The following is a 22,405-nucleotide window of genomic DNA, read 5'->3' as shown; positions in this document are numbered from 1 at the left end:
GGTATTACGAATAGTACCCAAATTTATCTTTCGGTGAGTACACAGAAAACCCTATGAAACTATGAAGTGGAAAGTGCTCAGGTAGGGAGTAATTATGCGATGACGGCATGGCTATGGATGTACGGAAAGCAGATCGTCCACATATTAAAAATAGAAAAAATAAAAAATAATTTAATTTATCGAGAAACTAATGAGAAAAAATAAAAAATAAAATATCCTAGTCCCTCCCCCAGTCGCGCACACACTAGAGTATTTTTCTGAACTCTTTTAGGTCCTGTTTAGCTATAAATGGGAAAGCGCCCTTTCCTTTCTTGAACACAAACTGGTCTCTCTTTATCTCTCTCAAATTATTTTTAGCTCTTCTTGACTTGTAATTGGTGACTTTTGGTTAAAGCTCTCAGACCTAACGGTGTTTCCTGACCAGAAAACAGTAAGGTAAAGAACAAAAATCCCACCAATTCCAGTCTTCTGCAGGTCTGCATGTTCATGAGCTAAGGCTGGTGGGCTTTTATGGGGGTTTTTTTATTTTTTCCTCACCTTAACCTAGATCTGTGAGTCTGTGACAGGTGCTGTTCTAGGGTTTCTGCTTATAAATTTCTCCAAATTTAGTAGAAACGAGGAATTTTGCAGAAACCTGTTTTTTTTTTTCCGTGCCATGCTGTGCGATTTTATGTGCCTTTTTTTTATTAGTATATATGAGAACGTGAATGGCTTGGTTTGATTTTTTGAGGGAGAAAGGATGGCGAGAGAGAAGATCAAGATCAAGAAGATTGACAACGTTACGGCGAGGCAGGTTACCTTTTCCAAGAGAAGACGAGGGCTTTTAAAGAAAGCTGAAGAGCTTTCTGTTCTGTGCGATGCTGAGGTTGCGCTCATCATCTTCTCAGCTACCGGAAAGCTCTTTGAGTTTTGCAGCTCAAGGTATTGCATTTTTACTTCTTATTGTACTTTTGTTTGTAAGATATCACCCTACATTTTGATCAATATTTGACTTATCTTCTAGCATTCCCAGCTCTTTTGGTTCGTGTTTTTGTGTGTGCGTGTGCTTGTGATTGAGAGAAAAAGGGGGGGTATTTCGAGGTCAGGTTAGGAGGTTCAACACTACCTTCATGACAAGAAAAGCGAGATCTTTGCCGAAATCTCGTGCTTTCTGTGAACAGAAAGCCTCGTATCGTACACATATTCAATGTTATGAACTTTTAAGGGTTTTATATAGGTGTTTAAGCGATCGAGAAATCAGAAGCCAGCAAGGATCTTCCCTGATATTTTAGATTTAGCCTCCGTCCTCATGCAATAACAGTTCTAACTTTTTTGTTAGTTGCAGCCAAAGGTGTTGTTCAGCCACGTCGTAAGAAAAAGGCGAAAGTCTCGATCAAAAAAACTTCTGGGTGTTTCTGTTTTATGCGTTTTGGGCTTTTACCGATCGAGATGCCCTTCATGATCATGCCATACGATTTCAGGATCTTTAGTTATTGATGTTCATTTTTTTTACATGAAATTCTCTCATCCCATATAAAAATGTCTTGAGACACGTTCCCTCAAGTTATTTCCTTTCTCGATGATCTAATCTTCGGGTGACTTTGTGGTCCTTCCGACCGATTAGAATCATTAGATAGCTAAGTGTATCTTCGTGGTGTACCGAAAAGTTTGCGCTTCGCGTTGCCTTTCATGATCATCTTCCCATCTATACATAGTTTACTGTGCGTAGTGGGTGTAATAGTCTTAGTTATATTTTAGATAGCTTGGAAGAACTATGTAAATGTTACTTGATCATGGTTAGATCACTCCTGAGTTCTTCTTGTTGGTTTTAACAGAAGTCTGAATTTGTTTCTGTTGGAATATACCTCGAGTAAGGTAACCGTCGTGAGCTATGCCCATAGAATATTGATCTCTGAAGTATTTTTACAGCAATTGATTAGAAAGGAAGACATCATGTGTTTGAGGACTATATATAGACGCCTAGAGACATATATGATAGTTTCGCCTTATGAATTGCAAATTAAATAGTGTAAGCGACACCAAATTTCAAGCTTTATTAAATCTGATGTAAGATTGTTTAGCCAGAATTAACGTGATCTAGCGGTGGCTTTGATCTATTTTGGTTTGATGGTGGTGCCAATTTTCAAGTGAACTACTAATTAAGAAGCTTCTTTTGCAATCATGCATGTAGTAATTACTAGTGGTAGGGGTTAATTGAATTGTGTTAGAAAATCAATTGAGGAAACGGTTAGTGTTGGAAGAGGCAATCTATATTCTCAGCAGAATGAGTTTGATCAAAACGGGAATTTGCTGAATGAGTAGGAAAATTGAGGAAGAATAGTTTCGGATCGAGTCCAATCAGTAGAAAGTAGCCAAACCATCTCGATTGATAATTAGTAGAGAAGAGAAAGTGATCTATAAGATGGTTCAGTTTTATGTAATAAAATGATGGTTTTGGATAGGATAAGGAAGACACTTGTTCAAGAGGGTACTGGAGTCATGTATAATTGCCAATCATTAATGTATGCTTTTAGGTAGATCTAGAGCTATTGGCAGGAGAAAGGAGGACTCAATAAATTTATCGTTGATGAAGATGAGACCAAGTGCTACAGAAAATTATTTCTTAAACAAATGATCATGTAATTATGTCGTTATCACGTCTCAGCTCTGTGATTAGGTACATAGCAGTCATACTGACTAAGTGATTCAGCTAATGCTTTATACTTAAAAAGTCCTGGGCTCCCAGTCTTCTATATAGTATAGCTTATGGTATTTACCTTCATTAATCTAGAGCTATCTACAATTCAATCAAGTTGCATCGATCTTTACACATTGGTGACATTCTGGTTTGGAAAGACATGATTTTTTACATGCATGATGTTGATATTGGCATTCGTATTTGCTGGGAAAAAAATGTTCTTGGCATGATTATGTGTAGCACTTCTTTCTAATTGGTCGACATAAATGATGAGGCAGCAATTAAGAACAATATCTAAAAATAACAACGTCGACATTTGAAAAGAACATTAAATGTTGTGGCTTTGATTGTCAGGGAGCATCATGTGAGGTAGTTATATTAATAATGTTACCAAGACATGAGCTAATATTTATATATACTGTGCCAGATCCATAGTTAAGTTCACTAAATAGGATTAATAAATTTCCTAACAACAATATATCAATGGATCAGGTGTCGCTTCTCTGCTTCTTCATATCCTTCTTAGAACTTATTCTCCATTGTCCTGCATCATTTGGTTAATTAATTAGTATGTTTCACAATTCTCACGACAGATCGATAACAAAAGTTACAAAATCCCATTTTAGTCATGGAATAATCCAAATCCAGCAAAACAAAAGTTTCTGTATGTATGTAGTATTATATTAAGATTCCCTATTTTCCATTTGGAAATAATGGACCGTTTGATGCCAAATTATTCTTATATCATGATTTAATTTGGTATAGTTTGGCCGGTGGTTTAGTTTGGAAGCATTAAAGATGATTGGTAAATTGATCAATGTTTACATTGTTGAACGATAAACTTAGGAGCTTGTGCTCGGGTTGGTTACAGTATAGCTAGTCAACTAATTAGATAATTGTCTAAAATTTCTAGAGAAATACAACACTAAAATAAGAAAAAAACTATTTATAATGTTTGATCATGTACTGTTATCACATGTATAAACTCATGGATTATCTTATTAGAAAGACATAGATAAGGTCTCAACTTTAGTAAGAGGTACCGAGGCCAATCCTTCATCTGGCTCGGCATAGATCATCTCTCAAATGAATTTCCCGATCGACTCTTGCTATTGAAAATTGATGATCAGCTGCCTTGAAGGTGATTTCATCTCTTTATAAATAACTAGGAAAGACACAAGGATACGAAAGTGAGCCACAATTTAAATGATAGTCATCGGGAACCTTTTATTGTTTTTCCTTTGGCAATTTATAAGGATAATTTTAATTAATGATTTACTTTATTAAGATTTTTTTGTTATAAATTAGGCGATATATGCCGATCTAATGGCTTATGGACATTATCATATCAATATAATTTGTTAAGCGTATGGTATGGTATGTTAAAGAATTTAACTTCTTCCAATATGCTAAAATATCCAGAGAATTATTAACTCTAGTTCTATTTAATTCCCGCTTATCAATTTTTTGTCTTCCTTTGTAATTCTCGCATTATATTAAGTTCTCATATCATGACTCTATGCCTTTCTTCTACCATAGCTAATTTTCTGAAAAGCTAAATATATTTGATATATTCTCTCAGCATACAAACGCGGAACAATGAAAATACTTAGGCTGATTTGGTTACACAAAATAAAATTGTCTCATTTTATATAATTATTATAATTTTTTCAAACTTTCACACAAAATATAATAAACAATTCTATTTATTCAAAATTATATTATAATAATATTTTATTCAACTTTCAACAAAACATCTCATTTCATCTGAACTGCATAACCAAACGAGGTCTTAATAAACTTTTCTACCCATCTGATTTTTCATTGTTCAGCTCCACAGCTAATTTCAAGGAAGCTGAACAATGAATAAAATTTTTCTTAACAAAGTTGGTTGACATGATTGTCCAATACATCTTAATTTATATGGTGTCAAGTGGTAATGTTGAAATTGGTATGGCAATTTTGGTTCGAGATCTCTTCCAAGTTTTTATTCAAATTTGAAGACCTTAAATGAGATATTGAACTAGACTTGCGAAGTAGCTTTTACAATATTTAATTTTTTTTAAAAAGAATTCATAAGGAATGTAATAAACGGTAGTAAAGTCCACTATATAATGTGTTTATATCTGTTCTACCTAAAGTGCTCAAGCTTGAATTGGAATTTTGAAATGATTTTTTTGTTCGTCGGTTACATTAATTCCGATCACAAATTGTCAAGAATTTAAAGCATGGAGTTATTAAATGGAGATTAACTTTCTCCAATATATAGATGCGTGCATACTAAAACAGGTGGATTGACGAGTTTTTAAGGTACAGAACCTGGGGTACAGCTTCATGGCAACCATTAATTTTTCTATCTTATGTTTTAGAAGTTTACTTCTTTCAGTGCATGGATCGATCATCTTCTAACTGTGTTCTCCTTCTTCTTGTGAAGTATGAAGGATATACTTGGAAGGTATGATATGCAATCTAATGGCATTAAACAAATGGATCAGCCATCCCTTGAACTGCAGGTAATATATTGCTAATCATATTTCAAGAATTACCGAAAAGCTCTGATTAGACGTTTGCAAGGACTCCTGTAATGCTTCGTGCTAATTGACATGGAGGAAATGGCATGATCATCTAAATTGTAGATCCAAGTCAGACACGGGAATGTTGCCTTTTGTAGTAGGCTTTATGCTTAAAGGAGGTCATCTGACCACTTTATTCGTTATTTTCAGCTAGAGAATAATAATCACATCAGATTGAGTAAGGAAGTGGCAGATAAGACCCACCAGCTAAGGTATTAATAGTTGCTAAAGGATAATCTATCCCAGTATTTGCTGATGCTAATTTAGACACTTTTGCCTGCAGGCAGACAAGAGGAGAGGATCTTGAAGGATTAAATTTAGAGGAATTGCAGCAATTGGAGAAAATGCTTGAAGCTGGACTTAGCCGTGTGCTTGAGACTAAGGTTTTTGCTGGTTCCTTTCTGTAGTATATACATATCAAACTGCGTAAGAATATTATATGAAGAATCGTGTGGGCCTTCCTCTTAATTTCTTTCAGGAAGAACGGTTGCTGACTGAGATTACTACACTTGAAAGAAAGGTTAGTAAAAAAACACCTTAGAGCATTGGCATTGGATTAGTCATTTGGCAATCCTAATCTTCAAAATTTGACTAATATGAAATTTTTGTACTTTCAACCAATCACTCAAAACTTGAATCTACATTAGATTAGTCATCACATTCTGTATAATAATAAAATATTTTATTATTATTTTTAATATTTCTTTAATTAAATTAGATAGATGAACATTACTTATATTATAATTTGTTATAAGGTAAGATTATTGCATTATTTATTACTTTATAATAATTAATAAAAAGTTTATTCATATTTTCTCATATTATTATCATTTTTGCATGGTTGTAGATAGATGCAAAAAATTTCTTATATTTTAAAAAATATTAAAAGAAAGGTGATTAATATTATTTGATAAAAATATAATTAATAATAAGAAAATGTATCGTAATTCTAGAGATGAAGTTATTGAAGGGATGAAATTGCACCTGAGGGAAGAAAAAGGAAAATACAGGAAATAATAAATATTAGAATGAAGATGCTATAGTTCTCTTCATATATATATATATATATATATATATATATGACTTTAGGGATGAAGTTACTGTAGTTCATATTCCAAATGAATTGTGTATAGTTAATTTAATGTAGCAGAAATTTAGTGGACATTCTTCAAAATGACTTTCACCTACATTTATTACTAAAATATATTAGAGTGATTAATGACGTGTTCAGTTGTTGAAACAGAATGGTAGTACGTGTACCTTTATATACGGACATTCATCAAGAAAAAACAAGGGAAAGTATGGGGTTTTCATGAAACCAGGTAGTAATTATATGCTTATTGGTTGTGTTCTGATTCCATATGTGTCGCAGTCCCTCAAGTGAAAGTGGTTTTAGTCAGACTGGCAACTGGGGAAACCTACGTTGTGTTTCATTAGAGAGAGATGTCTAGCTAGAATGAGACATCACGAATTGATAAGAGAATTATTTCGTTCTTAACATGCTTTGGAGACGTAGCTAGTTTTGCTTTCAGTTTGGTTTTATTTTTCTGAGATGTTGTAATTCTCCTTACCAACGAAGTTCAAGTTTTAATGCTTCCTTTGTTCACTTGTGTTCTTGCACCGGCTACCAAATGCAGGGAGCTCAGTTGTTAGAGGAGAACAGGCAATTGAAGCAGAAGGTAAGAATATTTGTTTGATTTGCTTGCTTTGTTTGTTTTTACGTTCTGCACAAAATGGTGGATGATATTTTTGGATTTCAGATGATGATGTCTTCCAAGGGAAAAAGACCTGTTCTTGTGGAGTCGGACATCCTCGTCCAGGAAGAAGGCATGTCGTCGGAATCTGTCACCAATGTTTGCAGCAGCAGCGGTGGCCCCCCTTCTCTAGAAGACGACAGTTCCGATACATCTCTCAAATTAGGGTAAAGCAGTAACGACACCCAGAAAAATATTGTTTTCTTCTGATTCTTTTTTCCACCCATATTTCTTAACAGTAAGTACTAGTGTAAGACGAGCTGGCGTCGAGACATAATTTTCAAATGCATTTCCCAGCTTGCATGCTGGCGTCTTCGATAACATATACTATATTGTCGCTTACGTCTTCCTTGAATTTCCTGCAGGCTCTCTCTTCTCTAGCTGAAATTGAGGTAAGATGGAGAAGACTCATGCGAGAAATAAGCCCTTGGAGTCTGGTCATTTCAAGATGTCCCCGAGTTTAATCAAATTGTACGAGGAACTAGAACAGAACTTGTTCCGGTCCTTCTGTATGTCATGTTCATGTTTTCCCGTTTGTACGTAAATTAATGTGTTGTGGCTACTCCTATTTAATTCGTATCTGTAAGCATGGGAATTCGATCTCTAAATTACTATTTGAGACCCTGACCTCCAAGCTAGGTGCGTGCGTGTGTGCATGCTAGGCTATTCCTAATAACTTTAGTCGGTATCAAACGGCCTATTATTCCGATCTTTGTATAATTAATAACACTACGTACGACTTTCTTGTAATGCCTTGGTGGATGATCCTATCTATACGTGAAAAGCATCTAAGGGTTCGTTTGTTTTTAGAGATGAGATGAGATAAGATGAGTTGAGATTAAAGTTAAAAAGTTGAATAAAATATTGTTAAAATATATTTTTTAATATTATTATTTTGGGATTTGAAAAAGTTGAATTGTTTATTTTATTTTGTGTGAAAATTTGAAAAAGTTGTAATGATAAGGTGAGATGAGATGAGATGTTTTTGGAAAACAAACAAGGCTATCTAATGAGGTTTGTTGTCTTATGACATATGCAATAACTTCCTCCGATTCCTTGCCGCAACGGGTATTATATTAACTATCCAAACACATTAATTACAGTGGAGATGTGGTCCAGGCAATCAACCATACAGCAGTACTGGAGACCTGTAGTCCAATCAATTAGTTTGCATGCAAACTATCTTCCTGATTTAGAGGTTAGATAATTTGTGTGGATCCTGTAACTAACACCATGCAATCTCTCCTGCACTTAGATGGTGTTTAATTAAGATATATGTTGGAAAACAAGTTTCGGTGTTGTTTGCGCGCGGATTCCGTAGAATTTATGTACGAGTTCTATTATTTAGAGTAAAAGGGACAGACAAATTATAAAATGGTTTTAATAATATTTGTTGAATATTTAATGTTACTTGATTACTTAGAAATAAATATTGTTAAAAATTAAATTTATGTGTTTTTCTCATTTTAGAGTTTCAAATTAAAGCAGCAGCTCGATGATCTATATATCTTTGTCTTTATAACCGCGAAGGGAAATTGGAAATGATGCATGCATGCTTTCCCTACTGATCAGTTTGTCGATCATGCCTAATGCTGCTTCTTTACTAAAGTGAAATATACATAGATCGAAGACAAAAACCATCCGGACGTAAATGTCACACATGTACATATATATAGTTTTAACAGAACCGATATTGCAGTAGTAGAAGGTTGACAGATCAAGTTTAGGCAAACCATCTTAAATAATGAAATATGAAACATTAGCACGTGTGTTTTTTAAATTTGTTTATAAAGTTACAAATAATACACATATTATTATTATTATTTATTTTTAAATAGACAACATTTATAATAAAAAATGTTGGGAATGTAATTCAGTACTCGGCACACCCAAATTCTAATCAAATCATTGAAGAATTTGACTGATGCGGGACAATAGGAGTGGCGCTTCCTCTCTCTCTCTCTCTCTTCTATAATTTGTTCGTCGAAGTGCTGACTGACTGGCCAAGCTATCTTTAAAAGACGAATACAAAAGAATTATATAAAAATAAATATATAAAATGATATGATTTTACTATTTATAGAATTATACAACTTGATCTAATTTCAAAACAAAATAATTATATTAAAAAATTATAAGAATATAATTTTTTAACTTCATAATACTTTTATTTAATTTTCTTTATCTTTTTTCAAAACATAATAAAACATCTTATCTCAAATAATTTTACTATTTATTAGATATAAACACATGTCAATACACACATGTTAATACATGATAGGTTAGCAAGATTAGTTAGTTAGTTATGATTTTATTTTCTTTGTAAAGTCTGAAACTCTATAAATAGAAGAGTTCATTGCCTTCTCTATTTTCAAGTTGTACATAATATATTTATCATAAATAAAGAGCTTTCTTCTTCTCTGAATTGTAACATGGTATTAGATTAGGTTGCGAAATGACATTTTCTTTATCATCCTCCACGGTTGACCACTCAGCTTGTCCATTTTTCTTACAGAATGGAGAATCTCCTGAAACGATTTTTCTTACAAGGAAGCAATGTTCTTTTTTCATAACATTACTTGTGTATGTTGATGACATTTTAATTGCAATTAATGATGAGTCATTTGTCATTGCTCTTAAAGAGTTTTTGCATAGCCAATTTAAGTTTAAAAATTTGGGTGCTATCAAATATTTTATGGGGCTAGAAATAACTAGATCTAAGAAAGGCATTTGCTTGTGTCAAATAAAATATGCATTGGAATTACTTTCAGATGCTGGGTTATTGGCTGCCAAACTAGTAAATTTTCTCATGGATCATCATTCCAAACTTTCTATGAATCATGGAAAGTTATTATCAGATCCTACTTCGTATAGAAGGTTGATAGGTCGTTTGTTGTATTTAACCCATACCGAGCCTGATAGTGCTTTTTCAGTTCATTATCTTAGTCAATTTTTGGCATCTTCTCGAGTTCCTCATATGCAAGCAACACATCGAATTTTGAGGTATATAAAAAAGGCTCATGGTCAAGGCATCTTTCTTTCAGAAGGTTCTTTGTTACACATCAAAGCATTTGCTAATTCAGATTGGACAAGTTGTCCAGATTCTAGAATATCAATTTATGGATATTGTGTATTCATTGGTGATTCTTTAATCTCATATAAGTTCAAAAAGCAACAAACAATTTCTCGCTTATCAGTAGAGCCAGATCAGTATAGATCAATGACTACTTGAATATTGGTTTTGATTAAAGAGTTACATCGGGATCATTATAATGCTACCCTATTATTCTGTGATAATTAAGCTGCCCTGCACATTGTAGCTAATCCGATATTTCATGCGCATACTAAACACATCGAGTTGGATTGTTATTTGATTCGGGAAAAGATTCAAGCTGGTTTACTGCGCACTTTACATGTATCTTCACAAAATTAGATTGCTGACATTCTCACTAAACCTTTAGGCTCGTCCTTATTTACTTATTTGCTTTCCAATATGGGTATATATGATATATATATACTCCATCTTGAAGGTGACTATTATAAAGAGAAGTTTTATTCGACTGCAAATCAAGTGTCTGGCCAGCTTGCTACTATGTCTCTTGACAATAATCTGCCTTCTGCATCAGATTTTCCTCGTTAAACTTTTTCTTGCAATAGTATTTCTATTTAAGATTTATCTAACTCCTAGATCATCGATTCAAGAGCTATTGATCATATTGTGCATTCTTTATATTTCTTTACTACTATTACTTTTATTCTTGACACTTTAGTAAAACTTCTCAATGACATAGTTGTTGCTATCACTCATATTAGTAAAATTAGATTATGAGATTCTTTGATATTGACAGATGTACTTTGTGTACCTTTTTTTCCTACAATTTATTATCTGTCGGCAATCTTACCTCTAATCAGAAATGTGCATTTATCTTTTTATCTGATTTATATTTTATTTAGGACCTTATGGCATGAAAGATAATTGGGACGGGTAGAAGATGTGAAGGGTTATACATTTTTGCAACAGCCAGTTGTTTGTGCACCATCAAAGCCATCCAAGAGTATTATCAATTTCATTTATGCAAATACTGTAAAAATTTTCAGATTTTACCTTTGGCATTATCACCTAGGTCATCATTCTTTACAAAAAATGTCTCTTATTTCTCAAACATATCCAATAGATTCTTTTTCAAATTCTCATACATGTCCTTGTAATATCTGTCCTATGGAAAAACAGAAAAGACTATCATTTCCTCATAGTTCTAGTGTTTCAAATTTACCTTTTCAATTAGTTAATTATGATGTTTGAGGTCCTTTTAATATCTCAACTTCTAATGTTTGCACACTTTACATGTATCTTCACAAAATCAAATTGTTGACATTCTCACTAAACCTTTAGGCTCATCCTTGTTTACTTATTTGCTTTCCAAGATGGGTATATATGATGTATATACTCTATCTTGAAGTGGACTATTAGAAATAAACACATGTCAGCACACACACGTGTTAATACATGATAGGTTTACAAGATTAGTTTGTTAGTTCTGATTTTATTTTCTTTGTAAAGTCTGGAACTCTATAAACATAAGAGTTCATTGCCTTATATGTTTTCAAGTTGTACATAATATATTCATTAAAAAATAAAGAGCTTTTCTTCTTCTCTGAATTGTAACACTATTATTCATAAGATTATCATCTCATTTGATTATCCAAACATTCCCAACCATCATAATATTATTAAGAGTTAGTCTACGTACAATCTCCAATAGGGACTGCTCATGCAAACTTGAACAATTTTATCTTTCAATTTTTTTTTTAAATTACAATAATGTAATTTTCAAAATGGTGTTTTTTTCCATTTAATGAAACACATCAATAGGTCTGCACACCAAGTGAGAACTGTAAATAGAATTTATCTATTATTAAAATCTAAAGGTAGATATAAAGAAATGAAAATTCTTGTACAATGACATGAAATGGGGCTTGATTTAATCATTAATAAGAGTTCCTGTTCACCTTTTTATTCTTCCCCATTTACCCCTCCCTCCGCGTAGATGTTGTGAACCAAAAAGTCATTTTCTTTCCCATTAAAGAGGAAGACGAAGCTCCTGCAAAATTCATTCGCAAAGACAAAAAAAAAAAAAAAAAAGCCCAAATATATATATATATATATATATATATATCTATGAAATGCTTTGTTTAAGTGTTGGTTTATTGGTTGATTAGTAAATATATATATATATATATTTACTAATCCTCGAAAGCAAATAAAACAAAACTTGAACTATATACCTAAGATTATAAGCTGAGAACTTGTAAGATTAAATTACACCCCATTTTTATTTTTTTCCAAAACGGGAGATTTAGCTTCACCTTCTCCATGATTTACTAGATTCAAAATTTTTTTTTTCCAAAACCTATATGTTCTTTTGGCTTTTTTGATTTTTTTTTCAAAATCGCAGATTCGACTTCACCAATTACCATCAAAGCACAACTAGCAATGGAAGAATTGGGGGGATGGGTGTGCCAAAGTGTCTATACCTAACATTTTCCAAAAAGAAATAGTGAAAAACTTTCTATCGGAAAAGGTCGAATTTGCCAATTTGTTGACTCGGTATTTACATGTTTGGTCTGAATAGTGAATGACACTGTGTCAAAGGAGCTCAAACCATGGCATCAACGATCTCAAAATTGTACGCTCTCCTCAAACGCGTATGAAGCACATTATATTAATATTCGTTTGATTCTTAAATTCATCTCAACTTATTATTATAATTTTTTAAAATTTTAATACAAAATATAATAAATAATTCAACTTTTTCAAATCTCAAAATAATAATAATATTAAAAAATAATATTATAATAATATTTTATATTATCAACTCAACTCAACTTAACTTAGTTCAACATTCAAACACAACTAAGTGTGATTAATTAAATATATGAGACATCCTATTTCTTTATGGATGGCTCTAGGGCTCCTGTTGGTTTATTTTGATTTTATTTTTTTTACATATATTTTTTTAACATTTTTATTTTGTTTTAAATTCAAAATATTATTAAAAAATATTTACTTAATTACTAACTAAAAATAAAAATAAAAAAACTGTAACCCCCAACAGGAGCTACTAGTGTGAAGAGTAACTTCTTCTTTCTTTTTGTATTGCATTGGATTTATTAACAGTGAAAAAATTATAAATTTTAGATGCCTTACGAATTATTGAGTTAGATCACAAGTAAATCAATTTATTTTCAAATATAATGAAATATTATTAAGTATTTTTGTAGAGCTCTTATACGTATAATTATTTTTACATATTTTTTATACATTCTATTAATATTAATATGATTATTCACGATAATTATTTTATATTAAAAAAATATACAATCACTCACAATGTATAAAAGAGTACTACATATAGAATTTTTTATTTTTGTATATATATATATATATATATATATATGTTTTTTTTAAAATTACAATGTGATACGCCATCTTTCAAATGCGCGTGAACTTACTACCAAGTCCCTGCAAATCTGAGTTTTTATCCGAACACCCACTGATTGGTTAGTTTCATGCGCAAATTAGGGCACGCATCCGTCTGCTCGAGATTTTCATCTCTCAATTTCGCCGGAGTTTCACAAACCCTAAATACCCGCTCACTAGTTCGGAACCTAATTTGTCAAGCTGGTAATGAAGAGCTCGCCGCGTAGAGCTTTCGACGTGTTCGATTTCAAGGAAGAGGATGAGCTCCCTGAATTGGAGGCCGGGAGAAAATTCCTCGAGAAATTAAAAAACCCCAATCTCGATGATCATGCCGTGTTGAAGTACGAGTTTCTCGAATGCGGTAACGTTCCTTCAATTCTGTCTTTTCTTTTCTTTCTGCAGTTTCCGGGGAACCAAAATGGAACTTTTTATCTTGATTTTCTCCACAAAAACTCTGTGATCTATTTGGTAATTCGAGGACGCGGAAAACAGTTCTTCGTGTTCGTGTAGCAACTTTAATTTTCGCTACATCTTTTGGCCATGAATTTACGCGGTATTTTTCGGGAATGAATGCTATATCAGGTGAAACAGTGCAGAATGCAGATGTGCATTTATCTGTTATTTAAACTTTTGGAGCTCGAGAAACAAGAACCGAACGTGTTCAATTTTGGCATATGTCGTGATTTCTGAATCTCTTATTTAGAACTCTGTTGCGCTATTAATTTCTCGTCAGAATGGTAACTAGGCATGTTTCCATCGATGGTGATTATCTATTTCACCAAATTGTCCTTGTACGAGAGAAGGTTTGGTTGTGTTACCCTCTGACAAGATTTATTGAAGACCGAGTCTGAAGTTTGTTCTTAGGGTTTCACTTCTTGTAGGTGTGAAAATGGTTTATCCCGTTACTCTTTCTTCTGCTTTCTACTTGTGCTAGTGTATTCAATGGACATCTTGACTAGAATGTGTGCAATGTCGCATTTGGTTAAGTGATATGCTGTGTATTGCTCCCTACACTGTCTTATTTTCTCGAGGAGATGTAGGAAGAATTGTCAGTATAATTTGCAAGTAAACATTGAGGAGTAGTTCCAACAAGGCTTGGTCTAGTCTATGCCATTGAATTTTCTATTTTAATAATTGCCAAAAAAAATTATCTAAATTTGTTGAGTTCTTCCATATCAGCTGGGAAAAGGGATTCACATGACTGATTATGATTAGTTGGTATTAACGCATACTGAGTTGAATTTCAAGCAGAGGCCTGTAGTTTTATGTTCATTCTGAATTCTGGAGTTTGTCTTGCCCAAAGGAGGATTCAAAGTCTAGGATGTCACTGTCAATTGATGGTTTTCACACTTTTTTTGGGGGGTATAACAAAAATTTATAAGGTTAGGATTTTACTGTTAAGTTGACAGTTGGCTGGACTTCAGTAGCTATTCTAATACGGCCTGGAAAACTTATGCGGAGGCAGATTATTTTGATTTAGGTCAGACTGGCAATCAATTTGTTTTTTATAAGTACAGACTGACAATCATATAATAAGTTTGTTTCAGTTTACCCACTTTCAGTCTCATGCTGTCAGGCTACATTTGCGCTAAACATTTTTTTCTGTTTGAATTGGTTTTCCATGCCTCTTAAATTCCCATTCTTATTACATTTGATGTACCTGTTTTGGATATGTTTAACTTTTTGTTCTTTTTTCTAAGCTTGCTCCAAACTGACTTGATTGAACACTATCGTTCATGCACTGCATTTGTTTGTAGCTGCCCAGGGAGAGGAAGCCAACATCGAAAGAAAGGAGGACGGCTGTGTACATTCTGTAGATGTTGATGCAATTGACTGTGACCGTAGTTGTGAGAATGCTGAATCATATACCCCTCTGGACCCAGAGGAAGAGAACTTTACCCAAAAGGAAGAGTTGTCTGTGCTGGATACTGGTCTGCATTCCAGTTCTGTTAGTCAAGAACAACCTGATTTTATATTAGAAACTAACAAATCCAGAAATTTCCCTTCTGAACTGGAGAGAAAAGATTCGTGCCCTGAAGCTCCTCCACCAGGGAAAGGCCAGATAAATTATGACCTTTTGAAGTCTCCGTCGTCCAGTGTACTTTGGCTTTTATATCTGTACTAACTAATTATGAAGGCAAGACATGAATATTCAAATTTATGATTTACTTTTCTTAGAATTTTTGCAGAATGAGCCAGTTGATGTAGTCTCGGATGCTGATGAGAGCATGAATGGGAATTCTCCATCAAGTCCTACTTCTGAAATTGCAGATGATAGTGGTATTTTCTTAGAGGACTCTTAATACTTATTAACCCCATTGTGTGCTTTGCATTTAGGTGGATCACCTCCATCTTCTTACTGTATTTTGTTATATAATTTCAGTTTCATTAAATGGCTATTCATCAGATCATTGCTTTGGCAGTATGGAAATGGTCAGTATCTTTTCTTTTGATAGATTGAAAAAGATTGGGATTACTGAAACAGAGATTGAGCTGAATTTCTCTTAACTTTCTTGAGGTCCAAATTGATACTGTTTAGATCTGAAAGACAAGCTATTCAGTGTGGATTATGTTGTCTTCTCTGTTTGGACTCAGAACATGTATAGTGCCATTATTGTTGCTTGTATTAGAATTCCATTAATAAGTGAATTCTTTTGAGGGTGTAAATTATTTGCAAATAGGATTAATACCTGTGGTACATTTAGCTCTATTATCTCTATTGTAGTGTTGAGAAGCCCTTTTGACTTGTGGCTTATCCTCTTATGAAATTCACAGGATGACATATATATGGAGGTCGTGCTTTGTCCTGATTATGTTATATATCGAGATATTTATTGTACAGCCCCCCTGTTAACTTTTTCACGCAGTTCCATCAAAATCAGTGGTTCAACTCCTCACGAAAATGAAGGAACCTTTGAATTTGAATGTGGAGTTGATGATCTTATTGATATTGGGTGCCAGTGGATGCAAAGAGTGAGTTCTTGAGTTCTTACGTATTTGTTCAGATGTTTTTATATGTTTGATTTTGAAGTTATATACCTTCTCATGTTGGCTTCCTTCAGGTTGAAACTGTCACTATAAAGCTCCGTGTAATAGCGAAGGATGTAGCTCAAACTAATAATGTTTGTAGCACTTCAGGTTAGTACAGTTCAACAACTTACATAAATTGATCTTTATTCCTGTTCATTTTTGCAACCCCTAGGGGTTGGCTTAAGTGGTAAAGGCCTTGGGCTTGGGGGTAAAGGCCTTGATCTTCTTGGGTGCAAACAATCTCTAGGGGCCATCAGACTGGGGGATTTTCTCCTTGAATTACCTGAGGTGCACTTGCGGAAAACTCATTGCCGACGGCTTGTGCACCCCTGACATTAGTCGAGACGCTGTTCCTGGATACCCAGTGCCAATAAAAAAAAATTCTTGTTCATTTTTGCATTCATTTAGTTTGACTATATTAAGGGGTTTCAATTAAAACCCCTAAATCAATTTAGGGTTTCGGATTAAAATTCTAAATCAATTTAGGGTTCCAATCTGAACACTCAGAAGGTAGAAACTACAAACTACAAAAAATAATAATAATAAGAATAAAATAATAATAAAAAATAAAAATAAAAACAGTGACAGAGGCGACATCAATTTCAAACACATGCACAAATCAGAATCCACAGCACACAAATTCACAATCATTCACATCCTCCATCTCCGATTCAACTCATCCTTCCTCCAATCTCTAATCCAAAACTTAAAAAAAAAAAAAAAATCTAGGTCTGGGAGTCTTACCTTTGGAGTTTGGCGCAGCGAAGTTCAAAGTTCAAATGACGGTGGACCGTGGTGCTTGTGCAGTCGTGCGAGAGAGAGAGAGAGAGAGAAGAGATCAAGAGAGCGCTAGAGAGTGAGTTTGAGAGATAGGAGAGTTCGAGAAGAGTCAAGACGCGAAGGGGGGGGAGGGGGGGGGGAAATTAACTTAAGTTGAGATGGCGCCGTTTTCTCATGGACAAAACGGTGCCGTTTCACTTATGAGATTTTTTATTTTATTTTTTATAAATTTAAATTTTATATATAATGCGGGGAGGGGGAAAAGCAGAGCGGGGCTTAGCCCTCTCCATCCCCTGCCTCCGTTTCCCTCCAGGGGTGCGGGCATGGCCCCTTGCAACCCGCTAGAGCGGGACGGAACCCCGCCCCGCATGGGCGGGGGCGAGGAGGGGTAGCGGGGCCCTGCACCCCGCTGCCCTCCCCTAGACTATATAACAATATATATAACTAGTTAACTTATGCTAATCCTAATTTATGATCAAGTTACTTACCTCGCAAAGCTAATCCAATATTTCTGGCTTGAAATTGGTCAACTATAAAATAGACATAATTTGCATAAATTCTAATTAAACACTTACATACTAAATTAATCTATTTTTCCTATAATCTAAAATTCTTATTTTAACTGTGAATATATTTCCAGCAATTAATACTAATTAGGTATGGGTATTTCTGTAATTGAAACATCTCAAGGAGGGATAGAGAGGGACCGAGGGCTTGGACTGCAAATATTTATGTGGGTGGGGAGAGTTACGTGAAAATAGTGGAAGAGGTCTGGAGAAACATCGAAACCACATGCTGTAGAGTAGAGTGTAACTATGAATAAAGGGTAGGATTGTAATTGAGCTTCCAAATTAAAATTCTATACTTTATGGAAAGTTACCCAACGCTTTTGACTTGGCTAACAATAGCATGATTAATACTAGCTACCTATGTAGTAGCTTCCAGTGTGATATGATGTTAAACAAATGGATGAATAAAAGCCATTGAAAGAGAGACATATAGCAAATTACATTAGAGAGAAGGGGAGAGAGAGTAGCAAGGTAATTGAGCTTTCATTTTTTTTAATGCTATATGAAATTGCTACCGAGAATATCCTTGGGAAGTACAACAACCATTAGCACATCTATTTTAAGGTGTTTGATGCTAGAAGAAAATAACACAGAAGAAACAAGGCATTTGAAAGTGGGAGAAAATTTGACAGAGAGCTTACCGAGAAAGAAAATCGCGTGATGGACTGTGGGAAAGGGGGATGCTACGGAACTAGTGACTGAGCCGAGGGCTACGGCGGCAAAAAGCTTTGAGAGGTCTAGAGAGATGGACGTGGCTTGTCGAAAGGAGAATGGCTTAGGGTGCAACCTGGGTTGAGGAAAGGAAAGACTATGGTGTTGTGTTGTCTTGTTGTGTTTTCAATTTTGCAAGGGAAAAGGGATATATATAGATGGGATGAATGGATGGACGAGTTCAACTTGAAGTTGATCACCGGCTTCCATAGGGTGAAACTCGGTCAGTGGCTAAGGTTCTAATAACCAGAATAGTTCTATACAAAGATCGGTAGTTTACTTCAAGAGGGACTCGGTCAATGTATTAGGATTCGAAACTTAGTAAGAGAAATAAACTGATAATTTAAATGAGGAAAATTCCAACCCGAATTTGACTACATTTATCAATTAATAATAATACTATTCGAAAATAAAAATGTTTACTAATTAAATAATAACTAGACTAAAATCAAATTATTTTATTATTTTATTTATTTATGTGTTTATTTATTATTATTATTATTTCTCGATCTGTATGTTACAGACTAGCACTTTAAATAATTTCAAACTCGTATTATTCATCATTTTTCCCAATAAAAAATGATTAGCACTTCAAATGTTTTGTTAGTTTAAAGAAACTAATACTGAACTCCTTAGTTTTCTGATGCTCACTTTCTCTCCAGTTATTGTACGAATACTCACTTCCCTTTCAATGACCTTTAACTATGGGTAATTAAACGATATCAACTCGATGTCGTACATACATAGTGAGATTAAAATTTAAGAGTTTAGAATATGAGGTGGATAAAGGGGGCACATTATCATTTAGTCTTTTAACAAAAGCATTCTTTTATTAGATTAATTAAGATGGAAGGTTATGGTTGTAAGTAATACTAGAATCTCTAGGTGTTGGCTTAAGGGATAAGAGTCTTGGTCTTGGTTGTATGCTTCCTCTAAGGTTCAAACCCTTGGGTGCAAACAATTTATAGGGGCCATTGAACTCGAGGAATTTTCCCTCTAAATTACTTAAGGTGCATTGACGGGAAACTCTTTGCCGATGGCTTGTGCACCCCTGGGATTAGTTTGGACTTTGTTATGGACGCCCGGTGCTAATAAAAAAAAAAAGTAATACCAGTTATTAAAAATGGTTGCAAGTGAATACTCTTTTTTTTTTATTTTTATAAGTAAATAAGTGCAAGTGAATACTTATAGGTAGTCTATATCATTAATTTCAGTGAGGCTCTTATTACAATTCAATCTATATGTATATAAATACCATTTTTAGTATTTACATATAAAAATATATGAGACATAATCTTTGGATCATTTAGGTTTTTAATATATGCATGAACCCCATTGTCTTGAATAGGATGTGGTTTAATTTTATTTTTTGAAACTTTATTAGTTTAGATTTATGTTTTCACGTTTGTTAGGACATAAGAGTCAAGCTCATAGTAGTTTAGTTTCGTGGTTTGCTAAGAACCTTCACGTGTCAATTTCCAGGCATTGAGGAATTAAAGATTGCAGTTGTTGACCCTAATTGGTCCCACAAACAGGAAGTGATCACCTCGATGAATGTAAAGTACATGGCTGTATGGAATATCATGGTTGAGTAAGTTTTTTAGTTTTCCTTAACGTATTTTATTTTTCTTATATTTTTTTTTCACAACTCAATACTGTTTCTTGTTTCAAGTGAAAACCGAGTAGTCTTATAAGCTGTAGGGTTTGATAACTATCATTCAATATTGGATTTTGCCAACTTACTAAATATAAAGGATAAAAATTGAATGATGCTATTCCCTAATCGTATGTTGTCTTCCATCCCACAATGAAATTTCAGATTAGTTGTTACTTTAGAGCGATATTCTTCTCCTATTCTTTTGCACTTCCAGTGTACCATTGGTTGATTCGCAACAATGACTTGATAACTTGCTAGTATTCTGGAAATTATGACCTGGGCATTGTTTTGTGACAGTCAACTTATTCTTTTTTGTTGTAGTACGGACCTGGGAATGGATGGGGATGAATTACATGGACAGAGGCATTATTTTCCAAAGTGAGTGAAAATTTACCTATAACTCAGTCTAATGTATATGTAAATTTTGATGCACTTGACTGGCTTTGTTACAATGTTCTTCTGTATTCCTGCCGTATTTTCTTTATGTGTTCATCTTTTCTATTTATATTCTTTCATGTGTTGTTTTTCTCTTTTGATGCATGAATAGGCTGAGATCCTTTCATGCATTTGCATGAAACACCCATGTACGCCTTTTTGATGGCTTAAATGATCAATAAATTAGATTATAAGAACCTGATAAAACTGTCAGAATGGTTTTTTGTAAAAAGTATAGCAGACGGAAAGAGACTTGTTTGGTTGTTAAAATTAAAGCCCATTTTGTGTCAACTTAACCTCAGCAGAAGATTTTGAATTTTCTTTGCATTGGATAATGGCGGCATTTTGAGAACATTTGTTGAATAAATTTTCATTCCCCCACTTTTTGAAGCGAAATGCTGTCTTTTTCAGACTATTCATCTTGTCATACTTCTTAATGGTAGCTCTTGTTTAACTTTTTGCTGTAGAGCACAATATGCACTGGTGCTATTTTTGTGGTTTAGTACTGTATTGTGCACTGAATAACTGTGACATATTGATATACAGTTTTGATCAGCCTTTTGAAGATGTTGTCTATCCAAAAGGGGACCCTGATGCTGTTTCCATCAGTAAGAGAGATGTTGATCTATTACAACCGGAAACATTCATAAATGATACGATCATTGATTTTTACATCAAGTACGTCCTATTCATTAATTATTGTTTTCATTTAAATATGACCTATCATTTTTTTAGTTGGAGTTTGCGTCTTTGCTGGACTAATTTTCCTTAGTCCTTACTGCATAATTGGACAGTCATTTTTGAAGCTCAAGTCTACCAAAAAAACAAAAAATCTCTGTTACCTTCTTCCTTTAAAAAACTGTTTCTTCCAGCCATTTGCAGGTTGCAGTTATGATTAGTCTCCGCTGACTTATTTTCAAAACTTGAATTAAGCATATCTAAGTTACTAATGGAGCTGTAATCAGTATTGAATCTATTCTGATTATAGGTTTGCTCCTATACTTAAGTATTCCTGTTAAAATATCTCTTTTTGTACTAGTAAGTAACTCGCACTCTAATTTGGGGCTGAAACAATTACCTCACCCCAACACCTCTTATTGGGAGGATGGATGCACCATTGGACTTAAAAAAGGCTATTGACTATTTAGAATTGTATTTGGTTGGCAGGTATTTGAAGAATCAGATTCAACCTGAGGATAAACACCGTTTCCACTTTTTTAATAGTTTTTTCTTTCGGAAGCTGGCTGACATGGACAAAGATCCAACTAGTGCTTCTGACGGTCGGGCTGCTTTTCTACGTGTTCGTAAATGGACGAGGAAAGTTGATATATTTGAGAAAGATTACATATTCATTCCTATAAACTTCAAGTAAGATTTTGAACTCAAAATCTTCTTATAGGGTAGCTTCTATTAAATTCGGGCACTAATGTGAACTATATTTGCATGCTGATGACAGTCTGCATTGGAGCCTAATAGTCATATGTCATCCTGGTGAAGTGGCTAGATTAGAGGGTATGCCCTCTTCTGGGATGAATTACCCCTTTTTCTTAATATTCCTGTCATTCATTATTTTGTAATGTTTTCAGATGAAGATTTGGAGAAGTCGCCTAAAATATCATGTATATTGCATATGGATTCTATCAAAGGAAGTCATACGGGTATAAAAAATCTTATTCAAAGGTATCCTTGAAGTGTTGGAAGTCCATATTTTTCTGTTTCCTGACATTATTTTTTTTAT

General features: G+C 33.9%; 2 protein-coding genes across 5 annotated transcripts; both read left to right on the top strand.

Moving 5' to 3' along the window:
• Positions 1-231: 231 nt before the first annotated feature.
• Positions 232-7,802, top strand: LOC109013707 (MADS-box protein SVP-like). Of its 4 annotated transcripts, none has more exons than XM_018995894.2 (10): positions 280-435; positions 731-921; positions 5,112-5,190; positions 5,401-5,462; positions 5,534-5,633; positions 5,729-5,770; positions 6,494-6,572; positions 6,888-6,929; positions 7,011-7,171; positions 7,370-7,802. In XM_018995894.2, exons 2-10 carry the CDS (start codon positions 740-742, stop codon positions 7,466-7,468), a joined length of 846 nt encoding a protein of 281 aa, XP_018851439.1. In that variant the 5' UTR covers positions 280-435; positions 731-739; the 3' UTR covers positions 7,469-7,802. The 4 variants fall into 4 exon arrangements, with proteins under 4 accessions (XP_035538823.1, XP_018851439.1, XP_018851438.1 ...); XM_018995893.2 differs by having other exon boundaries at positions 281-435; positions 739-921; XM_035682930.1 differs by lacking the exon at positions 6,494-6,572 and having other exon boundaries at positions 232-435; positions 739-921.
• Positions 7,803-13,517: 5,715 nt separating this feature from the next.
• On the top strand, positions 13,518-22,357 carry LOC118343805 (probable ubiquitin-like-specific protease 2B). Its single transcript, XM_035682597.1, has 12 exons — positions 13,518-13,846; positions 15,243-15,583; positions 15,675-15,765; positions 15,869-15,918; positions 16,261-16,458; positions 16,548-16,623; positions 20,058-20,166; positions 20,554-20,610; positions 21,214-21,345; positions 21,835-22,035; positions 22,124-22,179; positions 22,254-22,357. Exons 1-12 carry the CDS (start codon positions 13,693-13,695, stop codon positions 22,355-22,357), a joined length of 1,569 nt encoding a protein of 522 aa, XP_035538490.1. The 5' UTR covers positions 13,518-13,692.
• Positions 22,358-22,405: the final 48 nt, after the last annotated feature.

Source organism: Juglans regia, chromosome 11 (genome assembly GCF_001411555.2).
Source record: "Juglans regia cultivar Chandler chromosome 11, Walnut 2.0, whole genome shotgun sequence".
Taxonomy (NCBI): Eukaryota; Viridiplantae; Streptophyta; class Magnoliopsida; order Fagales; family Juglandaceae; genus Juglans; species Juglans regia.
This window is presented reverse-complemented; position numbering and strand designations above follow the sequence as displayed.